This window comes from Drosophila persimilis, unplaced genomic scaffold (genome assembly GCF_003286085.1).
Source record: "Drosophila persimilis strain 14011-0111.01,24,50 unplaced genomic scaffold, DperRS2 tig00000002-arrow-pilon, whole genome shotgun sequence".
Lineage (NCBI taxonomy): Eukaryota > Metazoa > Arthropoda > Insecta > Diptera > Drosophilidae > Drosophila > Drosophila persimilis.
The window spans coordinates 13,690,007-13,709,257 of record NW_020825289.1 but is presented as its reverse complement, the minus strand read 5'-3'; the positions used below and the strand labels follow the sequence as shown (position 1 = coordinate 13,709,257).

The window sequence follows — 19,251 nt, the reverse complement described above, 5'->3', positions numbered from 1 at the left end:
TCTGCGGGGCCCAGGACAGGCCCTTCCAAAACCATCCACAATCAGCTCAGCTTTTACTTTGTGTCGTTTTCTTTGTGGTCTCGAGTTTCAAGTTTATTTTTGGTTTTCTTGAGATTGTTATTTTGATATTTTTCTATTTTTATATTTTGTCTGGGGGAAATCTAATTTGTGGCGCTCTGGGAAAACAACAGTTGATTTTTGGTCTAATTAGCAAGCCCCTGATCAATAAAGTGGAGCGCTGTCGCGTGGCTTGAGTGGACTCTCTGTTGTGGTGATTCATGAGGTTGTGGCTGGCAGCCAGTTGGAAAGATGGGACTTTTGGGTTAATTAATATGCAGAAATAGCAATGCAATGCAACTTCAGTTAATTAATGATTAAAGAGCAGGCCGTTTAGGCACTATCCACAGTTAGAAGAAACCAGAAAGGCCCCAGGCTGACTCAGCCGGCTATGGCTGTTTATAGGATGAAGGGGAGAAAAATAAGAACTCATTTTCCGTTCCATTTTTGGAAAGCGAAATCCAAAACCGTACTTAATTTGATTGCTCGAGCTTGAATGGTTCATCCGCATCGATTATACTTACTTTATTTGTTTAGCCAATTAAGTAGCCCTAAGAGAGTGAATTAAGTTAAACGACCGCGAATATTCATTTAAGTAGCGCCAAGTGTTGCGACACTGGAAAACCACACAAACAAATTCGAACACGTACAGGGTGCTGGGTGCTGGGGGGAGAGCAGAACATAATGAGGACAGGACCATGCCAAAAAAGCGGAACACACGAACACTTAGAAAAACACAGGCAAAGACAAACACAAACATGAAAAGCAATAACAATAATAATGCTCAGCTAAGGCCACATAAAGCATGCATATGTATGCGCGGTGGAAGAGAGGGAGAGAGCCTAGACAAGTGGCTGGAGACAAGGTATATTAAACAGAAGGTAGGGCTACAGGCAAATGCAAACATGATTATAGCCTTACCTTCCATTAAATATATATATTTTGTGGGAAGTTGGGCTGTGAGTAGCAGAAACAGAAACAGAAAACGTATGGGAAGAAGGAGGTGGGATGTGGGTTTAATGGAGAAATGTTGGCGTGGTAAATAAATAAAACGATTTGCGACGCACACAAAGACACAAATGTAAGCACAGTCCTCAAGGTGCAAAGCACGGCAGCTTAACACCATTCCAATGTTGTTGTTCTGAGGGCCCCCTACCCTCGGTGAGCAGCAGGAAGGGCGGAGGGGAGGCTGTAGGCAGGAGTCAATGATTCGTGGAGACGGCGTGACAAAGAGTCGTGGCCTAATCGTAAATTGCTTTGAGTAGGACTAATCTACACACATGCACTCAGAACACACACGCATTAGGCACATAAAAATTGGCTCTCAATAGGCCGTAGGGCACTTTTGTGCCTCGCACTCACACGTTTTTAATCTCTGTGCGTGCGTGTGTGGTTTATACCTTCACAAAGAGTATGATGATTTTGACCATATGTTTGCAACGCCAAGAGCGGCAACTCCTTTGCGACCCAAGAGATCAGCATCAAGAATCAAGTCGATATCGTCATGTCCTTCTGAAGAGATTACTGTAGAGATTTCCCTGTAGCTGTCACTGGAAATGGATGTGTCCACTAGGGTGTCAAATGGCTCGGCCTCCAACGGTAGCCGGTCGCTTGTTCCCTTCTTGTGTCCTCATGTAGGCGTTTTGTCGCCTGACTGTGTGGGTGACGGCATCGTCTGGGACACGGGAGCCGCCTCCTGGTTTGATGCCCCTGACAGCTGGCTATGCATTTTAAATGCCTAAATTGGATCAGAGTACGTAATGGAAAATCGTACATAAAGGCCAGGCGATGTGGCAATATGCTAAACATTGCGTGTCGACACAGACACTATTGTGGCTGCCAAGGCTAATGCTCGATCGCTGCAGGGACAGCATTTCTACTTTAGACTCCTTATAACACTTAACACTTAAGCACATTTTGACCTTTGAAATTGTATAACACCAAAAAATTGAGCTCCCCCCAAGGATATCCTCCAGCTTGGATATTTCCTAAACGTATGCCACACAATTTTACGATGCTCATTTTATCACTCTGGCAAGCGAAGAAGTAGCCAAAAATCACCACCTGCTGATTTATATTTAGCTAAAATATACAACCGCGCCAGTACCAACCTCCTTCTCAGGTTCTCCTACTCCGTCGCTGGAACATCGTCACTTGTATATTATCGGCCACTCGACCCCGTCGACTCATCTGACTTAACCTTCTCCGCTTGGCCTGGCTCTGGCTCTGGCCTCTACTCGAACACGAGTATATTTTAAGCATTTACAACTTGATGGCCAATGGTCTAGTGGCAGGCCATGCAGTGGTCCTCCATCTCCATCTCTATCCCCATTCCCCCTCCATCGACTTGCTCTGAGTCTAAGCCCCTTTTGGGAGCAATCACAGCTGGCGGTTGGCCGCAAAGGCCACAAGCCACAAGAGTCAGCCCCATCCAGCGGCAGAGTGTAACATCAGAGCTTAGAGATGGTGGGATGGAGAGCTGGAGGAGGAGGGTTGGGAGCAACGAATTTCTTACCAACTAATTGCTGGGGAACCAGGGCAAACCTCCGATAACCGACACCGTATGAGCTAGCTCCACCACCATTAAACAAGCGGGCAGGGGTGAGGGGCTGAGGGAGCAGCACCTGCCAGTTGAGAGACATCAAGCATACGCCTCGTGTGACATCTAATTAAGGCCCCAAATAATCCCAGCTAGAGGCAGACGATGCGTACTAGGCAATTAAACATGTAAAGTCTCCAGGTTCAGTTCATAGAACACCATTATCATCCACACATCCGATCCCCCCCTCGCACCGAAGGCGCTGATTCCACCCCCAAGAATAAATAAACTTTAGAGAGAGCATAAAGAGACGAGGAAATAAGTGGAGCGTATTAGTTTGAATTCGGGTTTGGATTTGAATTTGGACCCGCATCACCAGCTGAGAGGCACTCATCCTCGTCGCGCATACAGGATACATGAGGGAACGGCCTTGCCCTCGGGCACTTGAGCAAATATGTAGTAAAAAGGACATTCGCTCGAATTGTCACATTCGTTCGGCGAACTGGTGCCCCGATTTATGCATTTGCCTACAGACAAAGGAATTTCTATAAAGATGCCACAGTACTTGTCAGCTTTCTTTGTTTTTTGCCAAAGGTCAAACATGGCTTTCTCGTAAATATCGGTTCACCATAAAAAACGAGTCTGTGATTCTCTTTTCAAGAATGTTTTAAAGGCTGCCTAAACTTCAATTACACAACAAATTCATTTGATTTATCCGACTTATCCGAGGGCATTATTATTTTTGATCTGTCCCTGCCCCCAGGAAATAATCCCAAAAGTGGCATACACTCGTTTAATTAACTTCCCTTTCAATTCTAATTTTCGCTCTCATCCCCCGATTGGTCAGACTTCTTGGCGCAACTTTGTTGGCCCAAAAGGCAAAAGGCGACCAAATGGCGAAACTTTTGGAGCCCTGATAGAATAAATCTTTTTTCCGATTCGCTGATTTTATTTGTTTGCTTTTGCACAGGCAGAAGAATGGGGCACAAACCCTTTTCAATCAAATTAGCTCCAGTCAGTGGAGCAATTCCATCACTGGGAGCTGATGAAAGTTCTCTATTCGCCTAGGAGGGGCGTCCAGGAGGGGGCCTCGGTTGCTAAAGGGAAGAGTCACAATTTGGCTTAAATCAAAAATAAATCGAATTCAGAGTGATCAAAATTGTATATCCATTCAATTGGCCCCCAAAACAACGGTGTATATCGAAAACTACACAAGGTAGAACTAACAATCGATGCCATTCCGTGGGTAGTGAGTACTTGCAGTCTTTATGGACACTTATTGAGTCATGGAGGTCGAAACTTTACAGATTGTGTGTCTCCTAGGATGAGGGGATTCTCTCTAAATGCTGCAGATGGCTTGACATTGTTGCCAAAATATGACGACAGACGCGGACAACTTTGATGGGTCACCATCCCCTGCCAAATCATTGGTCGATCATTTATCAGAGGGGCACAGGAAGCGGCACAACAGCCCCGAGAACAACGATGAAAAGCCAGAAATCCCACAAAGTTGTAAGCCAACATCCAATTTTTCCTCGCAATCGAAGTACTTGAAGTTTTCGTTTCCGTTTCCGGTCGGTTTCATGCAAAATAATCACAAATCGCTATCTGAATTGTGCGCTATGTACGTGCTTGTGCCCTCCTCTGGGTTCTGTCCATTCTTTCTGGCTCTCTAACCGTTTCTCAAACACTTGACTTATGACATTTGATTGGCACACATGTGCGCTTCGGACGGCATCACGTTTTATGGGCATGTTTAAAGCGGCCTGGTCCAGGCCTGCGAATATGCATGGATCCCGAGAACAATGGAAATCAGTTGACTTATTGGCTTGTGTATGGCAGTTGTGATATAAAAGCAATTCAAATATTTCTCAGTGAGACAAATAAACACGGCCTAAGAAGAGGCAAAGCTAAAGCTAGAGCAACAGAGAGGAGAGTTAAATTCAATAAGGATGCGCTTTCCACTTGAGCGGAAGTGCCAGACCTCGGCTACGAATCTCCCTGCCCCAGCAACGGATAATAATCCGAGAAAAGTAAGTACAAATCCTGTGCCATATTTCGATGGAATTAGGATTGTGCGTAAGGACACCACTAACACAAACAGATATCTCTTGCATTTGAAGGGAGGAATTTTTCTGGAAAAAACCTGACAGAAATATGCCATAAGCAGGTTCTTTTTTATTCCTGTATCACTTCTTTGGCTTTGGCAATTGTGAAATTGCGCGAAAGATGGCTTGTCAGTGCCAGCTGGCGGCAGCAGCGAAGACGAGTAGAGTAGATTAAAAAATAGCAAAACGCGAGAGCTGTAGCGGACAGAAATAACAGTCGGGACGAGATAGGCAGCAGCCCTTTCCTGACAGGCCATTGGACATAACACTCACTGCATTCCTTTGGGCTACAGGTGAACGATGCGGCTACTTCTGCATATTTCTGCCGGATGCTCTTACATAGTGGCGCATTGAAGCATCATTTGCATATTTTCCGCTAACACGTTGCGCTTATATCACACATACGCAGCGAGGGTCCCAGCAATCGCCCTGCAGGCATTACCAACTTTTCTGAAACTCCATTCGCAGCCCCACTCCTATTGCCCCTTCCTGGCAGAACATCTATCGTCAATCACTCGTCGTCTCTCGGCTCGTTGGCTTTTAAATGTATCTGTTTTACCCAAAGTGGGCGAACCACACAATTTTGGGGCTGGATCAGAGGAAATTAAACTAATTTAACATGCCCCGCAATATGCTCCAATGAATACGGTTCTCAAACTTTTATTTTAAGAAAAATAAAAGTATAAAATTCGAAAAACATATTTGAGGTAACTCTGCTACATGGCAACTACATTCTACATGCATTTTACATTACATTTGTCAAAGCCAAGACATGAACCGCAGACAGGTGGCGCCAAAACGAAGAACATGAACTAGTTCATTTCCAAACTAAAATTTTACTTTCTTGGTTTAAAATTAAATTTGCATTAAGTTCTTTAATCAACTGTGGAGCAAGAGCCTGCCTGGTGGCTAAATGCAAACGACAGCTGTAGCTGCCACGCGCTCACGCTTACCCTCTCTCTCTCTCTTTTGGTACTTGGTACTTGGTACTCGCTCGCGCTCTCCGCACTTGTCTTGGCTTAAACGTGTTTTAGCCAACTGCTCTTGCTCTGGTGGCTCTGGCTTTGGTTTTGGCTTTGGCTGGCTTTTGGTGGGGCTTCCACTTTAACCAAGCCATTCTTCAGTTTGATTCGAAACAGTTTGGTTGTTGCCGCCGGTCGCTTTTTGGTTTTGGCCAAGTGAATGTCGTTCGATTGCCACCAAGACGGTATCGTCAAGTCGTTGATTTGTAAGTGCCTCTCCCTCTGCTCTTCTCTCTATCTCGCTCTGCCGTTGATCGGAGCAAGTGCGTCGGGTTCGGTTCGTTCGTTTGTTACGGGAATTTCGTTTGTTTTTTCGTATGCAAAGCGCGTAATTTTGCATTACCGTTGTTGTTTCGGGCGTCATAAAAAGTGACCGCGTCTCCGTCTCCCCACCAACCCCTGATCACCCCACATCTCTTCGGGAGTGGAAAATTTCACTTTGCTTTGAAAGCAAGTTTGCATGGATTATTGCTTGTGTGGCCCCACTGTGCCGGGGGTGCTGCACTGCACTGCACTGCAGTGCACTCGTTTCGCCAACCCACAGCCATAGGAGCACCCATCCATCTAAATAGTTACTAACCGAGTATAGCATTGAGATTCTGCTGACCTCCGGCAATAAGTAGAAACTACCATAAAATGCATAGGAATTGTGCATGGCATGGAGAGAAGCCCCTCAAGTTAATTAAAACTTATTAATTTTTGTATAATTAGCCAAGCCAAGGTCATTGGCTGATAAAAGGCGATAGTTTCTAGAGGTAAAAGACCAAGCAACAGAAAAGAGAAATACCAGTGACAGCCGCACAAACAAACAAATCAAATAAACGAAACGAAAAATCACATAAATAATTGAAAACCAACCAACAAACAACAACAACAACAGAAAGAAGAAACAAAACGAACCTCCAGCAAAGATACATATATTATGTGGCTCGTGTTTATATAGCAAAGACAGATTCAAGGTGAATGCTGCCATTATTTTTTGACAGAGTGCTCGAGAGCAACAAGTGAAAATTTATTGGGATTTTTTGCAAGTTCGCGTGCTTCCAAAAGAGTGAATAATACAAAAAAAAGAAGAAAGAAACGGTGCCAAAAGCAACGAAAAATTAATAATAAATTCCATTAAAAAGTACATCAATTTGAAATCAATTTTAAAATAGAGAATAAATTAATAAATGAAAGGCTAATTTGGATAAGTAGAAATTAATCAAAGAAGAATGTGGAGAGTCTCGTCTCTCAGTTTAATCTAAAAATCTCTGTATTCCATATTTGCGAACAATTAAATATTCCATTCCACTCCATTCAAATATCTATTAGAACGAGTCCATTGACATTGGAGCATCATTAGACCCCATCCATATACCATATACAGAACTTAGCCTACTCACACACAATTCTAGTTATACATATATGTATATAGAAGAGGCAAAGCAACCTTGAACCCTTTCTTACATTAAGATCCACAAACAAATCGCATTATTATTAATTATATCTTAACGGTATCCCCAAAACACAACGCTCGCTCCGCGAAATCATTCCAGAAACCCGTCCGACGGCCCCAGCCTGCCCAAAAACAATTTCTCGCTCTTGACTAAATTCGGCTTTGGAGCCATCAATTAAAAAAAACATACAATAACAAAATGCAAATACCGAACAACAGATAACTTAACGATAATTTACAAAAGCGCTTATAAAAAGCTTCAACAAAAAGTTACAAAAATATTGCAAATTACAAATACAACAACAACATTTTGGATACATTTTTGAGTTGGAAGCGAGAAACCATGTCTGGCAAAGTGAAGCGACCGACGCTGTCAGCGTCGGTGCCCCTCTGCCGAAGCTTCTTCTACTTCTTCCCCGGCGGCACCATCATCTGGCTATGCCTCTGCCTCTGCCTCGTCTTCTGCAGCGTCAGCGCACAAGGTGAGTGGGTTTTACATATGGTTTTTTATAAATACCCTTGCACAGGGTAGAATACCCTATCGGCTATCGGCAGACACCTACAGCGCATGAAGGGAAGCCTTTTAAACATAAATCTAAACAACACTACCAAGCTAATCCACAAGGGTATCTTTCTAGTCGAGCCTTGCTTTATTATATATTTTAGTCATATTCTCTGAAATCTGTTGTTATTGTTGCTGTTGTCGTTGTCATGTTATCTCTGCTCATATTTTGTATGTGTTTTCATTAAGAGCAGCAGAAAAAAAAAACCGAAAAAGATACCCAAACTCCGTCTGATTCACCCCATGCTAATTTATCTCGATGTCGGCGACGGCATTTTCGAGCCGTGAGATTTCTTTCGTGCCGTCTTTTACAAGCCGGAACTTCCCGAAGGTCTCTTCTGATTAAAAGAACAGCCACAATAAATGCGTGTTCGAAATTAAAAACTCGAAATTAAACTTAAACTGTTGTGAATTGTCACGAAAAAAAGACGAAAAGAAACGAAACGGATGCGCTTAGTAATAAAGCCCAAAGAAAAATAAAAACACGTACCAGACTTCCGTGCAGCTAACAAAACACGCGGCGATCTATGTACAGATTGTCAAAATTATCTCTGCCAAGAAGCTCCCGTTTTTAGATGTCTCCGTGTCCGTTGGATTTGTAGTAGAGATCTGCGAAAAAAAAAAAACAGAAAATGTTAAGACAAAGATTCCAACGATAGGAGAAGGGTCTACCTTTCATCTGATTCCTGGTGGCTTCCCACACCCCCAGGGCAGGTGACTTTTTCACTCCTTTTTCCAGATGTATTTGTTTTGTGTTGTGCAGAGATCTGCAAAAAGTAAAGGAACTGTGAATAAATTTGCAGTCTGACTAGAGTTTAAACAAATACGGGTATGCATTTAATCAACCATCACAGCAAATTTGGTTGCACCTGCAGTTGATTTCGACTTCTTGCCCCCAAGGGGGTGTGCAATTTTGATGGCTTGGCCTTTTTCGGCAACCTTTTTATGGCTCTGAAGCTTTGGGATGACTCCGTCGATTTTTTACAGTGATCTCAGTGAATGTCAATAAACATTTGGTCGTCCCGACAGCAGGGGTAAATATTGGGTTAACTGTTCGAGTGGGAATCGTATTCAGAAAAAGAGTTCTTAACCCAGATTTGAGGTTGTTTCGGCGAAAAACAGGACAGTAAACATTTGCTTTGAGTGCTGTTCTGACAAAAGAATCACCCACAGTTTGAGAGTAATTGAATTAAGCGTTGCAGTGTCTCGTACATACTATGCGCACATACATATGTAATACACGGTGGTATGTATACAAAATAAACATACCACAAGGCGGCTTTATTTTAATTAATCACCAAAAAAAGCAAACAAACACATTCGACTCGAATCTGTTACATCAGACATCGATATACATACATAATATGCCATGTATGTACAACCTTTCTTCTGCACAACGAATTCAAAATTCAAAAGCCGAGACCAAATTTTGTTGGGGTCTCAAAACAACAAAAGCAGCGCTAATAAAATTAACTTGCTAATGAAGCGATGATCACACCGCACACCTCGAACACACATACATACATACATACATACGTATGTAGTATACATACATATATTGATCAGAAATCAAGAAATACAACTTATGGAAATCTACTAGTCACATTTTTAAATGCAGAAACATTTTTGTCGCGCGTGTTAAAGCCAAAAAAACACTAAAGACAACAAAAGCAGAATGGGAAACAAGTTTCTTCCAGCGTTCCAACGTTCCACTATGCAAATCAAACAGTAAATACGAAATACAAGCACACACAAATACACACACACCCTAATGCACGACATGTGTAGTCGTATTGGTTATTTTGTAATAGGTTGAGATGAAAACGAAAGTGAAGCCGCGACCTGACTTTGAATGATCTCGCGCCGAACGCACACAGCCCTTTCTTCCATGTTGCCCTTGTTGTCGTCAATTTCACTTTTATTTCTGCCTCTGCATCTGCCCCTTCTTTTCTTTCCAGTAACCGAGTTGTTAACTTTATCGAATTAAAATAAATTCGTTTGCCACTGCCAACGCCACATGTACTCAAGCGAGCATGTGTGTGTTTGTGTTTGTGTATGTAGCATGCTTGAAGAAAGTGAAATGAGAAAGAAATGTGCACATGGGTAAAGTTGTGGCACAAGTTTTGCGCTCAAAATCATAACTGTAGTAGCGGTAACAGGTTGGCCGACTCGACTTAACAAACTCCAAACTTTTTGTCACAGTACCTGAAGTTTTCTCGACCGTCCCACCGGCCAGACGAAGCATTTCGGCGGCTGGATCTCTTGCCCGGGCCTGCCCGGCCGCAGACCCTATGGAAATAAATAATTGTTACTTTACATATCTATGCAAATTGGCATTTGCTGCATGCCATAATGATGAGAAACTTGCCAATGACATTGTTGTCCAACTCCACGAGCATTATTCCAGTGAAAATACACCGCACTATTTCAATTTCTGTAGAGAAAAGTTGCCCATTTTCCCGATGGCCAATTAAAATACATTCGCATTTCCACAGAGCACAGTTATTTCCGCTCAACTTTGCTGCACATTAGCTGTGGGCACTCTAAAAAGGAGCGAGAAACGAGTTTAGAGACACAAACAGGTGCAACAGTAGAGTTGCGGCTGGGCTGGTTGCTTTATATAATGTTCATTTGACTGAAATATTTCCCAAAGTCTGTATGCATTGTATGCATTGTTTAATAAATATCAATCAATTAATAATTTGTGCCTGAAAAATACGACGAGCTGGCAGCACCGATCGTCATCGGACCAGCTGATTGTTTGCAACGATAGTTGTATATGTAAATATATTTCAATTAAGTTGGCAGGATCATCAGTACAAGCTCTAATTCGTGAAATTCCGCAATATTCATGAAAAATGAAAAATACAAAAAAGAAAACGCCCAATTCAAAAACTCCCAATGCCATGAATATTGAAAAAGAATACGTCGTCGAAAAAATCCAAGGAAAGCGTTTCTTCCAAGGAGAAACGCAGTATTTTGTTAAATGGAAGGGCTTCGGGCCAGAGAGCAGCACGTGGGAACCAATGCAGAATCTTGGGAATTGCATCCATCTGTTGGCAAAATATGAGAACGATGTCTACTATAATAGTTGCAGCAAACCGGAAGAGCAAAAGCCTATTCAAATCTACGATTGGAATCAAAAAGGTGTCCAACTGAGCGAATCCAGTGCCGATGAAACATCGCCGGCTTTTGAACCAGTAACCCCACAAAAAAATCAAAGCGCGTTGTCAGCCACATCCTCCTCCTCCATCTCCTCCTCCTCTTCCTCATCCTCTTATACTTCCACCTCCGGGTCCTCAGCCACCTCTTCACAGTCAAGCTCTTCGCTTTCCCGACCCCAACCCCAACCCCAACCAGATCCAGTTCTGCCTACCAAGCAAACCAAACCCCCACCACAACCAGATCTCCCTACCAATAAAAAAAAAGTAAAGTTCGGCGACATACTGGATGCTGCAACTAAGCATAAGGAAGACGCAGAGAGGAAGCTATCTACGACCACCGAAAAAACTCACCTCAATAGCTCCCTTGAGGGTAACGAGGACTTTGTAAGAAAGGAATTATTTATTATTTAAAAGAAAAGGACATCAAACTGAATCCAAGAACTCCACTACTGTGGTTTCGTGTGACTGTTTGGTTTCCTTGCTTTCAAGCAGTAAAATCCATTTGATACTGATTACACTTTCCCCATAACAGAGTACTTCAGAGGATGAGGAGGATGAACAGGATGAAATTTCTGGTTTAGAGCTTGGGCTCAAGCTGGAAAGAGTGATCCACAAATTTCAAGTGAGAGATGATTTGTATCTAGTCGTAAGGTGGATTGGCCGCGATGTGCCTGATATGGTCCATATCGATGAAATAAAAGATTTATATTCACATGAAATAAATCAATATTTCCAGACTATTGAACGGATCAATGATGACCTGGTGAGTTCTGTGTCTGTCTGTTTGCGTGTGTGGATTTAGTTTAACCTGGCCCTGTGCCCATAACCTTAAACGCGCACTTCCGCTCATCGCCAGCTTCTCTTCATAGCTTTACAGTTCGACGCTCGCAGAATTTGAGCCATGAGCCATGAAAACTTCACTTTGCCTTCGGGTCAAGATAAATGCCATCGGAATACAAAAACAAAAACACAAGCGAAAACAAGGCATCTCCATCCGGTCTACCACCGAAACAACTTGCTGGAAACGTTTTCCTATATGCCACTTGCAATACTTTTGGATTCTGCATGGACCATGCACCATTCACAGGCACATATGCACCTGTATCTGCATTTTCTGCAATTCTTCATAAATCATTGATAATGTTAGGGCTGTGGCCACATGACAAATTGTTGTACGCATAGAACATGTTACTTAACAGATTTATGACTGTGCCAAAGAATATTTACGCCAGCTTCTTCAAGGGATACAGAATTCAGTGTAATGGAATGAATTCTCATACCCTACACGTGTCTACACTCACTCTGCTGTTTCTACAATTGTAGATTTCGTGCTCAAGATCAAGTTGCGAAAATTATGAGACTTCGGCTTGGGGTTTTTGGTTTCCATTTGGCTTATCTGTGGCATCTGTTGACAGCTGCTTCCAACGACGATGGCGACGACGCCTTTGCTTTGAACCTTTCGGCTTAGCAACTGTCGAATCACAGCTCTTATGTCTGCTTTGGCTCCTATCCATGGCATGTTCGTTTGGCTAGAACAAGCCAATAACTCCCTCGCACTATGTAGGCGTTTAAGACGCTCCATGGTTCGTTCAACCTGGGGCCAGAGTCCCAGAAAGAAGCCCGAAAACCTACAATTGTGATCTTGTATTGATGTGCTGAAGACAGAAGAGAGACATGCTCATGCTGCTCTCTGGGATGTGTGGTTGAATGGCTGTATCGCATTGCTGTAACCTTCAATCAGGCCTCGACTAGACCCATTCGAACCAAACTCAAAGCACCCAAGTGACATGTACACATGGATCGAGGGAGACACACCTAGACGGAGTAGCGCATGTTGACTGGACTAGCACTAGCACGCCTGTGGCGTGGTCAGGCTAATGTGTCCATTTGGCTGACGCTTGCGCCATTTCAATGTCATTTGTAAGCTGCCTGCCGCTTGCTGATTGCATATTTCAGCAGTTTACACAATTTTCTTGGATTGCATCGCACAGATCATAAGCGAACGCTTTTTGTTGTATTGCTCGAATGAATGTTTGCTTAGATTCGCAAATAAATATATCTGTTTTTATGGCTAATTAAATGACTTTGGCTGGACCCTGTAACTCGTTTAATAGCTGCTTGAATGGCTTACAGCTAATTACAACTTTTATTAAATTAAATTAAAGTGTTTAGAGCAGAGGTCAGTCGTTAGTTTGAATTTTAAAAAACATTTAAATCCGTTAACTAAAGCTAGGGTAATCACAAAAAGGCAGTATAAAGTGACAGATCAGCACGGTCTTAATTCAATCTCTTAGTCTTCATGAAGCACAGCTTCATAAATGAGATATGATTTATAAGTAGCTAATATTTCGATTTGTGCTTGGGGTCCATCTAAATTTTAGTGTTTTTTTGGTTGGGTTATTTGGGTTTACCCTTAGTTTGGTCAGGGAATTATCACGTTCATATGCATACATTAGCGCATAATATAATCAATTATCTCTGTATTTTTACGTCCAAGGCGTGCTGGCACTCGCAGCCCAGCGATCTATTATTATTTTCCATTATTGCTGTGCAATTTATTTGCTGATTTCTGTGTTTCTGGGCTGCCTTCGACTTTTGCGTTCATTGATTTATGTCTGTATTGGATTTAGGCCCGCTCTCCGTGGCATTTGCTGTTGTCGCTGAGGTTGGAACTAGTTTTGCCTTACATTCTCGTATGTGTATGGCATTTTCGAGGAGTGGAGTGGAGTGGCTAGCAGATAGGAAAAGGGAAATTAGATCTGCAAAATATTTAGCTTTATTAATTGCCTTACCAAAATTATTCAAATTGCATATCAAATGTCAAATCTTCGGCAGCAACAATTTTAATTTCCTCCGCTCAAGACACCGAAAAATAGTAAATTTCCTGATTATGAAACCTCTTGTGTGTGTGTGTATAAATTTTGTTTTGTGTTAGCCAAAAATTTGCATTTAATTTCAGTCTTTTTGTGGCTGGCATTACAACAACACACAGTGGGCTGCAATGTGATAATTTTCTCGCTCGTTTGACCATTTTTGGCTGTGGATGTAATTACGCCCAAGGCAGCACCAGCAGCAGCAGCGGCATCGGCAGCCTCATTTATGACGCTTTGCATATGCTAGACATCAAATCGGAAAGAAACCAAAAATGTGTTTTCTATGTTGTGGTTGTTGTTGTAATGCAATTTGTTTAACGCTTCGTTTATTACCAAAAACAGCAGCGATTTGAGGTTAGATGTGTGGCAGCAGCAACAACAACTTTCGGGTCGCGTAGGCAGAGCTGATCCTCTCTCTCTGTTATTCTCTTGGTATACTCTCTTGGGTTTACTGTAAATATATGTGTTCCTCCTTTGCCTTTTCTGCTATGTGTGTCTCCCTTGCGCGCAGTTGTGCGAATTGCAGCTGCCTCTTTCTCTCATCTCTCTGCTCGCCATGTCCATGTCCCTGCCATTGTGTGAGTGTGTGTGTGGGTGTGACTGTCTTGGGTTATTATTTGGTTTGACAGTTTAATATATTTGGTTATTTGTTCGGTGTTCGTTTTGTTGTGGCACGGCACGAGTCACAATTTGTATTTCTCGTTGTTATCTCTTCTGTGTTGTTTGTCTGCTTTGTGCCTTCGGGTTAGAGGTTATTGGAACAGCAATTATATGTGGTTGGTGCGGCTGCTGTTGTTGTTGCAATTGCCTTGCATTTATGTGTGTGCGCTGTGAGAGGGAGACAACAAAAGCTGCTCGAGATGGGGGTCGGATTGCCCAACCTGTCTGTGCGATGATTAGCCTGATGGCGATATATCGGTTTACACATCGTTTGGCTTCATTACAAGTGATTGATTGTTTGGATTTATGGTATATTTATCATGTGGTTGCTGGAAATCGTACATATGTATATGAGAGCTGTGAAGACCTAATGGAGGCATTTTGACTTATCCGTCCATGAATCTGTTCCTACTCAATTAAAAATTTGTTCCGTCTCAGAAAAATCTAGGGAAAGTATACAACACTAGTAAGGCCTTATAAAACCAACATTTAACGATGTAACTGGCCTTGTGGCTTGATCTAGTAAAAAGTTTATTTGGTTTCTCTGGCCCCCAAGCTCATTCGTCCATGCCAAGTGCATCCTCAGCCGCAGGTGACCTTGCTTTGTTAATATCTGGTTTTTGGGCTTTATTTGGGTACACACCACGCCCTCAGAACGCCAGACGCCGCGGGCTGTCTTCTCCGGCTGCCTTTGTGTTAATTTCACGCCCGTTAAAATAATTAAATTTGCCTTTGTTTTCGTTCACTTTTACGGGCACTCTGATTTTCATTTTTACTGCAGCATTCAAATTAGTTTATATAGTTTCATGTATTTTTCGTTGATCTTTTTCTTTACAGGTAAAATTAGGCTCTAGCAATGGGAATAACAACAAAAAGCAGATGCGGAAAGTTCAGGGTCGACGCTCTTAAATTTACTTTCCTTTTCTTAGTTTTTATCATTGTCATATCTTTTTAAAGTATTTACAGCAATGTGTATTTACTCGAATGTGCCGAAAGTACCTTCTTTCACACATAATTTGTATGCTCTCGAAGAGCTTCTATGAAGAACTTGTTTAAATATTATTAAGAAATTATAGACTATAGTTTAAAGTTAGTACATTACGTTGGACGGATGTACTAAGTTGTCATACCGTTTTGAGTTTGAGAACTCAGTCAGATCAATTACTTATCACAATGAATTATTAAGAAATTATAGACTATAGTTTAAAGTTAGTACATTACGTTGGACGGATGTAACTACGAAGGAATCAATGAAACTAGCTATTATTTGAAACAATGAGTTTGTTATACCGTTTTGAGTTTGAAAACTCAGTCAGATCTATTACTTATCACAATGAATTATTAAGAAATTATAGACTATAGTTTAAACTTAGTACATTACGTTGGACGAATGTAACTACGAAGAAATCAAAGAAACTAGCCATTAATTGAAACAATGAGATTGTTATACCGTTTTGAGTTTGAAAACTCAGTCAGATCTATTACTTATCACAATGAACAAAGAATTTGTTTAACAATTTTCCAATAAATATGTGTATTAGTATGGACATTGTTCTATGTGACATCTGATACTTTTTGAGCATATTCATGGTCAAACGGGGCATCGATCGTTTTGAAAAATCACTAACCCACATCAGCCGCATGGCATGGCTCTCAATGTTCAGTGCTGTATCGAATATCCTATTCTAGCCGGACCAAAAAAATAAAATTGAACTTCCATTGAATTCGCGCAGATACTTTGCCCAAATGTCAATGGGTTGTTAACCAAAATTGCGATTCAGACAAACCAAACCCCCTCGCACTCTTCCGGCAGAAGTGGTTGACATTTTTGCTTGACTTTTTGAATTATTTCCAGCAGCACTGCGTTGCGGCGGGGCAAGGGAAGGGAAATTATTTTGCATTGGAATTTCTTTTGTTGCTCTTTCGGGGTGTGTTCCGCTCCAATGGAATGGGGCGGAGCGGAGGGAGACTGAATTGATAAAAAATGAGCTTTATATGTAAATTTCGGCAATTTTCACTGCATTCTTTCGATCCGAGTTGAGGTTGGTTCGGGTCTGACAAGTGGGCGCTGTTCAGGTGGGTGGGATCATGTTGAAAATATCTGGGGAGTCACTTAATGGCTGCATTCTTGAATTCATTTTAAGCAACATTTCAAATAATTTCAATTTTAAGAAGATAGAATGATGCCTGTATGGATGGATATGCCTGTTGCCATCCTGCTTCCTCTCAAGCGTAACACAGGCTTTGTCTCGCTTTGGTATATTTTGTAGGTTTCTTTTGGTATTTTCTACGCCTACGATTTCCGCTTTTCGCCCAGCTACAAATGTGCAGCATTTTGTCTACGCGAAACGCTTGTGGCATGACTCACAGGCACCGTTACTGCCAATGTAGATGTCGTTGCCACGCCCCATTGGAGTGCATTGAACGCAATTACTTCTCTTTCTCGTTTCTCGCTTCGGACCCCACTCGAATTGCCATACACCTTTTCGCTTTTCTTTTTAATTGGGATTTCTTGTGTTTTACTGCCTCTCTGCTTTGGCAACTGCTTTTCCACAACGTTTTCTTTCTGCATTTGTTTCGTTTCACTTTCGCGTCGCCAACTTGTTGCAACTGTGCCACTCGGCTGCCAGTTGGGCGTTGCTTTTACGGCTTCCCACTTGGCCGCACCGCCGACCACAGCACCCCACCAGCCCACCAGCCCCCTAGCATCGAACTGTGGGGGTCCGAGTCGGTGGTCATTTGGGTGCCGCGCACTCGAGCAGAACTCGTGCTGCAAATCGCGGATTTCTTTTGACAATTTGTGGCAGGCGGTCGCATAAATCATAAACCGAAATCCAACATTTTTGGCAAAAAAGAAAGTGTTGACACTAAGCGGAAGCGTTGCTGGAAGGGCAGTTGAGGCAGTTGCCATTCGCCAAAGGGGCGAAAGTCGCAGCAAATTGAGTGATTAACACAATGCGAGGGGGGGAGGGGTAATATGTTAAAAAATATATAAAAGATTGCATAAGAGGTGATCAAGAAAAATGATCTATGGAAAAACCAACCCACATTTACTCATATTCATATGTAGATATGTATATTTCGCTGGCTCTGACGTTTCTCGATCGATCTCTGAGGTTTCCCACAGTTTCCACACAGATGCACCGGACCGGGCTGGCCCCGCACCGAAATATCACTCAATTAACCCACTAATAACCAATCAAATGCAGCTCTGACCCCGGCATAATATCCCAGTGATTCATGCCGCCGACTGACCCGACTGACTCAGACACCCCAAGTACAAGATGTAGATATCGTAAGAGTTCGTATGTTTGGCCATACCCATAGCCATAGCCATAACCATGGCCACATGAATGGGACAACCACCCGCTGGGTTGTGGGCACTCCGAACAAGCAGAAATCGTATGGGCCATGCACGGCTGATGGCTCGTACCTCTGTCCGAGAGTCCGAGAGTCCAAGAGTCAGTGACATAACAAGCGCAAATATTTTGAAAAAAGAAACCAAGCACCAGGTGTGTGTGTGTTGTGTCGTGCCATGTCCATTCTTTGATGGCTGGAACGGGAACGGAACCGAATTGAACTCTATGCCCTACCCAGAGCCAATCGAGTGTGGCAAAATTGTTCAAATCCTTGACCCATTTGTTTGACTTCTCTCTCTCTCTTTTTCTTGCTTTAGCCATTTCGGCATTTCCGTTTCTCGTATTGCAAAGTGCAAAAAATAAAACTCCGGTGTTCGTACATACTCCGTTCCTTCGTACACTCGACTCCATTCAATTTGCAGTCATTAAAGCTTTTCGGCCCCATAATTATAAACCTAAAATGACGCCCCAAAATACGTATATTTTCGCTTGCGGTCTGAGGTTTTATTTTGTATATTTTTTATGTATTTTTTGTGTCACATTTCTGCTGTTAAATTAGCGCTTCAGGAAATGGAGGGAGGGAGGGAGTTTAAGCTGTCCATTAACCCATTTTGGTTAGCGAAATATTGAAAGGGAGGAAGATTATAGAAGGGTCTGCCATTCGCGGATATGGCAAGAAGAGCAAACAAGTTTGTGCCCTAAGTCATTCGTTTCCTTTGTGGCCTTTTGTAACTGGAAAATTATGGGCCCAGCTACTGCAAGCGCAGGAACAGGCGCAGGCGAAACCTGTAGTAAAAATATGCAGTTATCCTTGAGATTACGGTTCATCAGCGAGGCTCTATAAATATATACAAGGAGAATATGGGTACTCTCTCCCTCTCTGTCTTTCTCTCTCAGTGAGTCGCAGAGCGGCTTTTCAGCAGGAAATGATGCCCAAAAGCAGCAGCAGCAACAGTAACCATAAACACAAACAGTTGCCAATTTGGCAGCAACAACAAACACGATGAAGTGGAGGCCTAAAAGCCTGAAAGCCTGAGAAGAAGAAGCAGCCGCTTAACGAGCGGCATGCATAAAATATGCCCTTTGTGTGTCGGGACATTGCATTGCTGATCTCCTGATTGCAGCCGGTTGTCGGTCCCGGTTTCGGTCCCAAGAAGCAGAGTTTTTAATAAAAATGTCAAGTCTTATGAGTGGGCAGTATGAATGGACGGCCAGGCGGGAAGCGGGTGAATGCGAAACGGGTAACAATGAGTTGGCAATTATCGAGCTCCTTGGCTAATACGGATATGGTACTTACTTAAGGACTGACTGGGAAAAGAAGGCTGTTGGGGAGCCCCAGAGAATGTCTCTCTGAATACACAGCTTTACCTATTAATGCACTGATTGTTATGTTCACATGTAACCACTGCTTTCTAAACAGCTGACCTCCGAAGAACAATTTTCAATCAGTGCTTACAATCACTTGGTAA

At 42.6% G+C, this 19,251-nt stretch overlaps 2 protein-coding genes and 1 long non-coding RNA gene across 4 annotated transcripts in view; 2 read left to right on the top strand and 1 right to left on the bottom strand.

The window, feature by feature from the left end:
- Positions 1-5,841: 5,841 nt before the first annotated feature.
- The window catches only part of LOC6592491 (flocculation protein FLO11), a 33,493-nt gene continuing 20,083 nt past the window's right edge, over positions 5,842-19,251 (top strand). Inside the window, exons 1-2 of one of the 2 annotated variants that reach the window (XM_026986727.1) lie at positions 5,842-5,932; positions 7,492-7,646. In XM_026986727.1, coding sequence (XP_026842528.1) covers positions 7,508-7,646 — 139 coding nt within the window. In that variant the 5' untranslated portion in view covers positions 5,842-5,932; positions 7,492-7,507. Of the gene's footprint in view, positions 5,933-7,264; positions 7,647-19,251 lie in introns of both variants that reach the window. The other variant, XM_002018360.2, reaches the window with a different exon arrangement.
- Positions 10,558-15,992, top strand: LOC6592489 (chromobox protein homolog 2). Its single transcript, XM_002018359.2, has 3 exons — positions 10,558-11,274; positions 11,423-11,653; positions 15,261-15,992. The coding sequence occupies exons 1-3, from the start codon at positions 10,585-10,587 to the stop codon at positions 15,330-15,332; spliced, it is 993 nt and encodes a 330-aa protein (XP_002018395.2). The 5' UTR covers positions 10,558-10,584; the 3' UTR covers positions 15,333-15,992.
- Positions 13,424-14,608, bottom strand: LOC113565215. Its single transcript, XR_003408527.1, has 2 exons — positions 13,683-14,608; positions 13,424-13,621 (listed from the first exon to the last, which is right to left on the bottom strand). It is a non-coding gene; the product is annotated as an uncharacterized LOC113565215 (long non-coding RNA).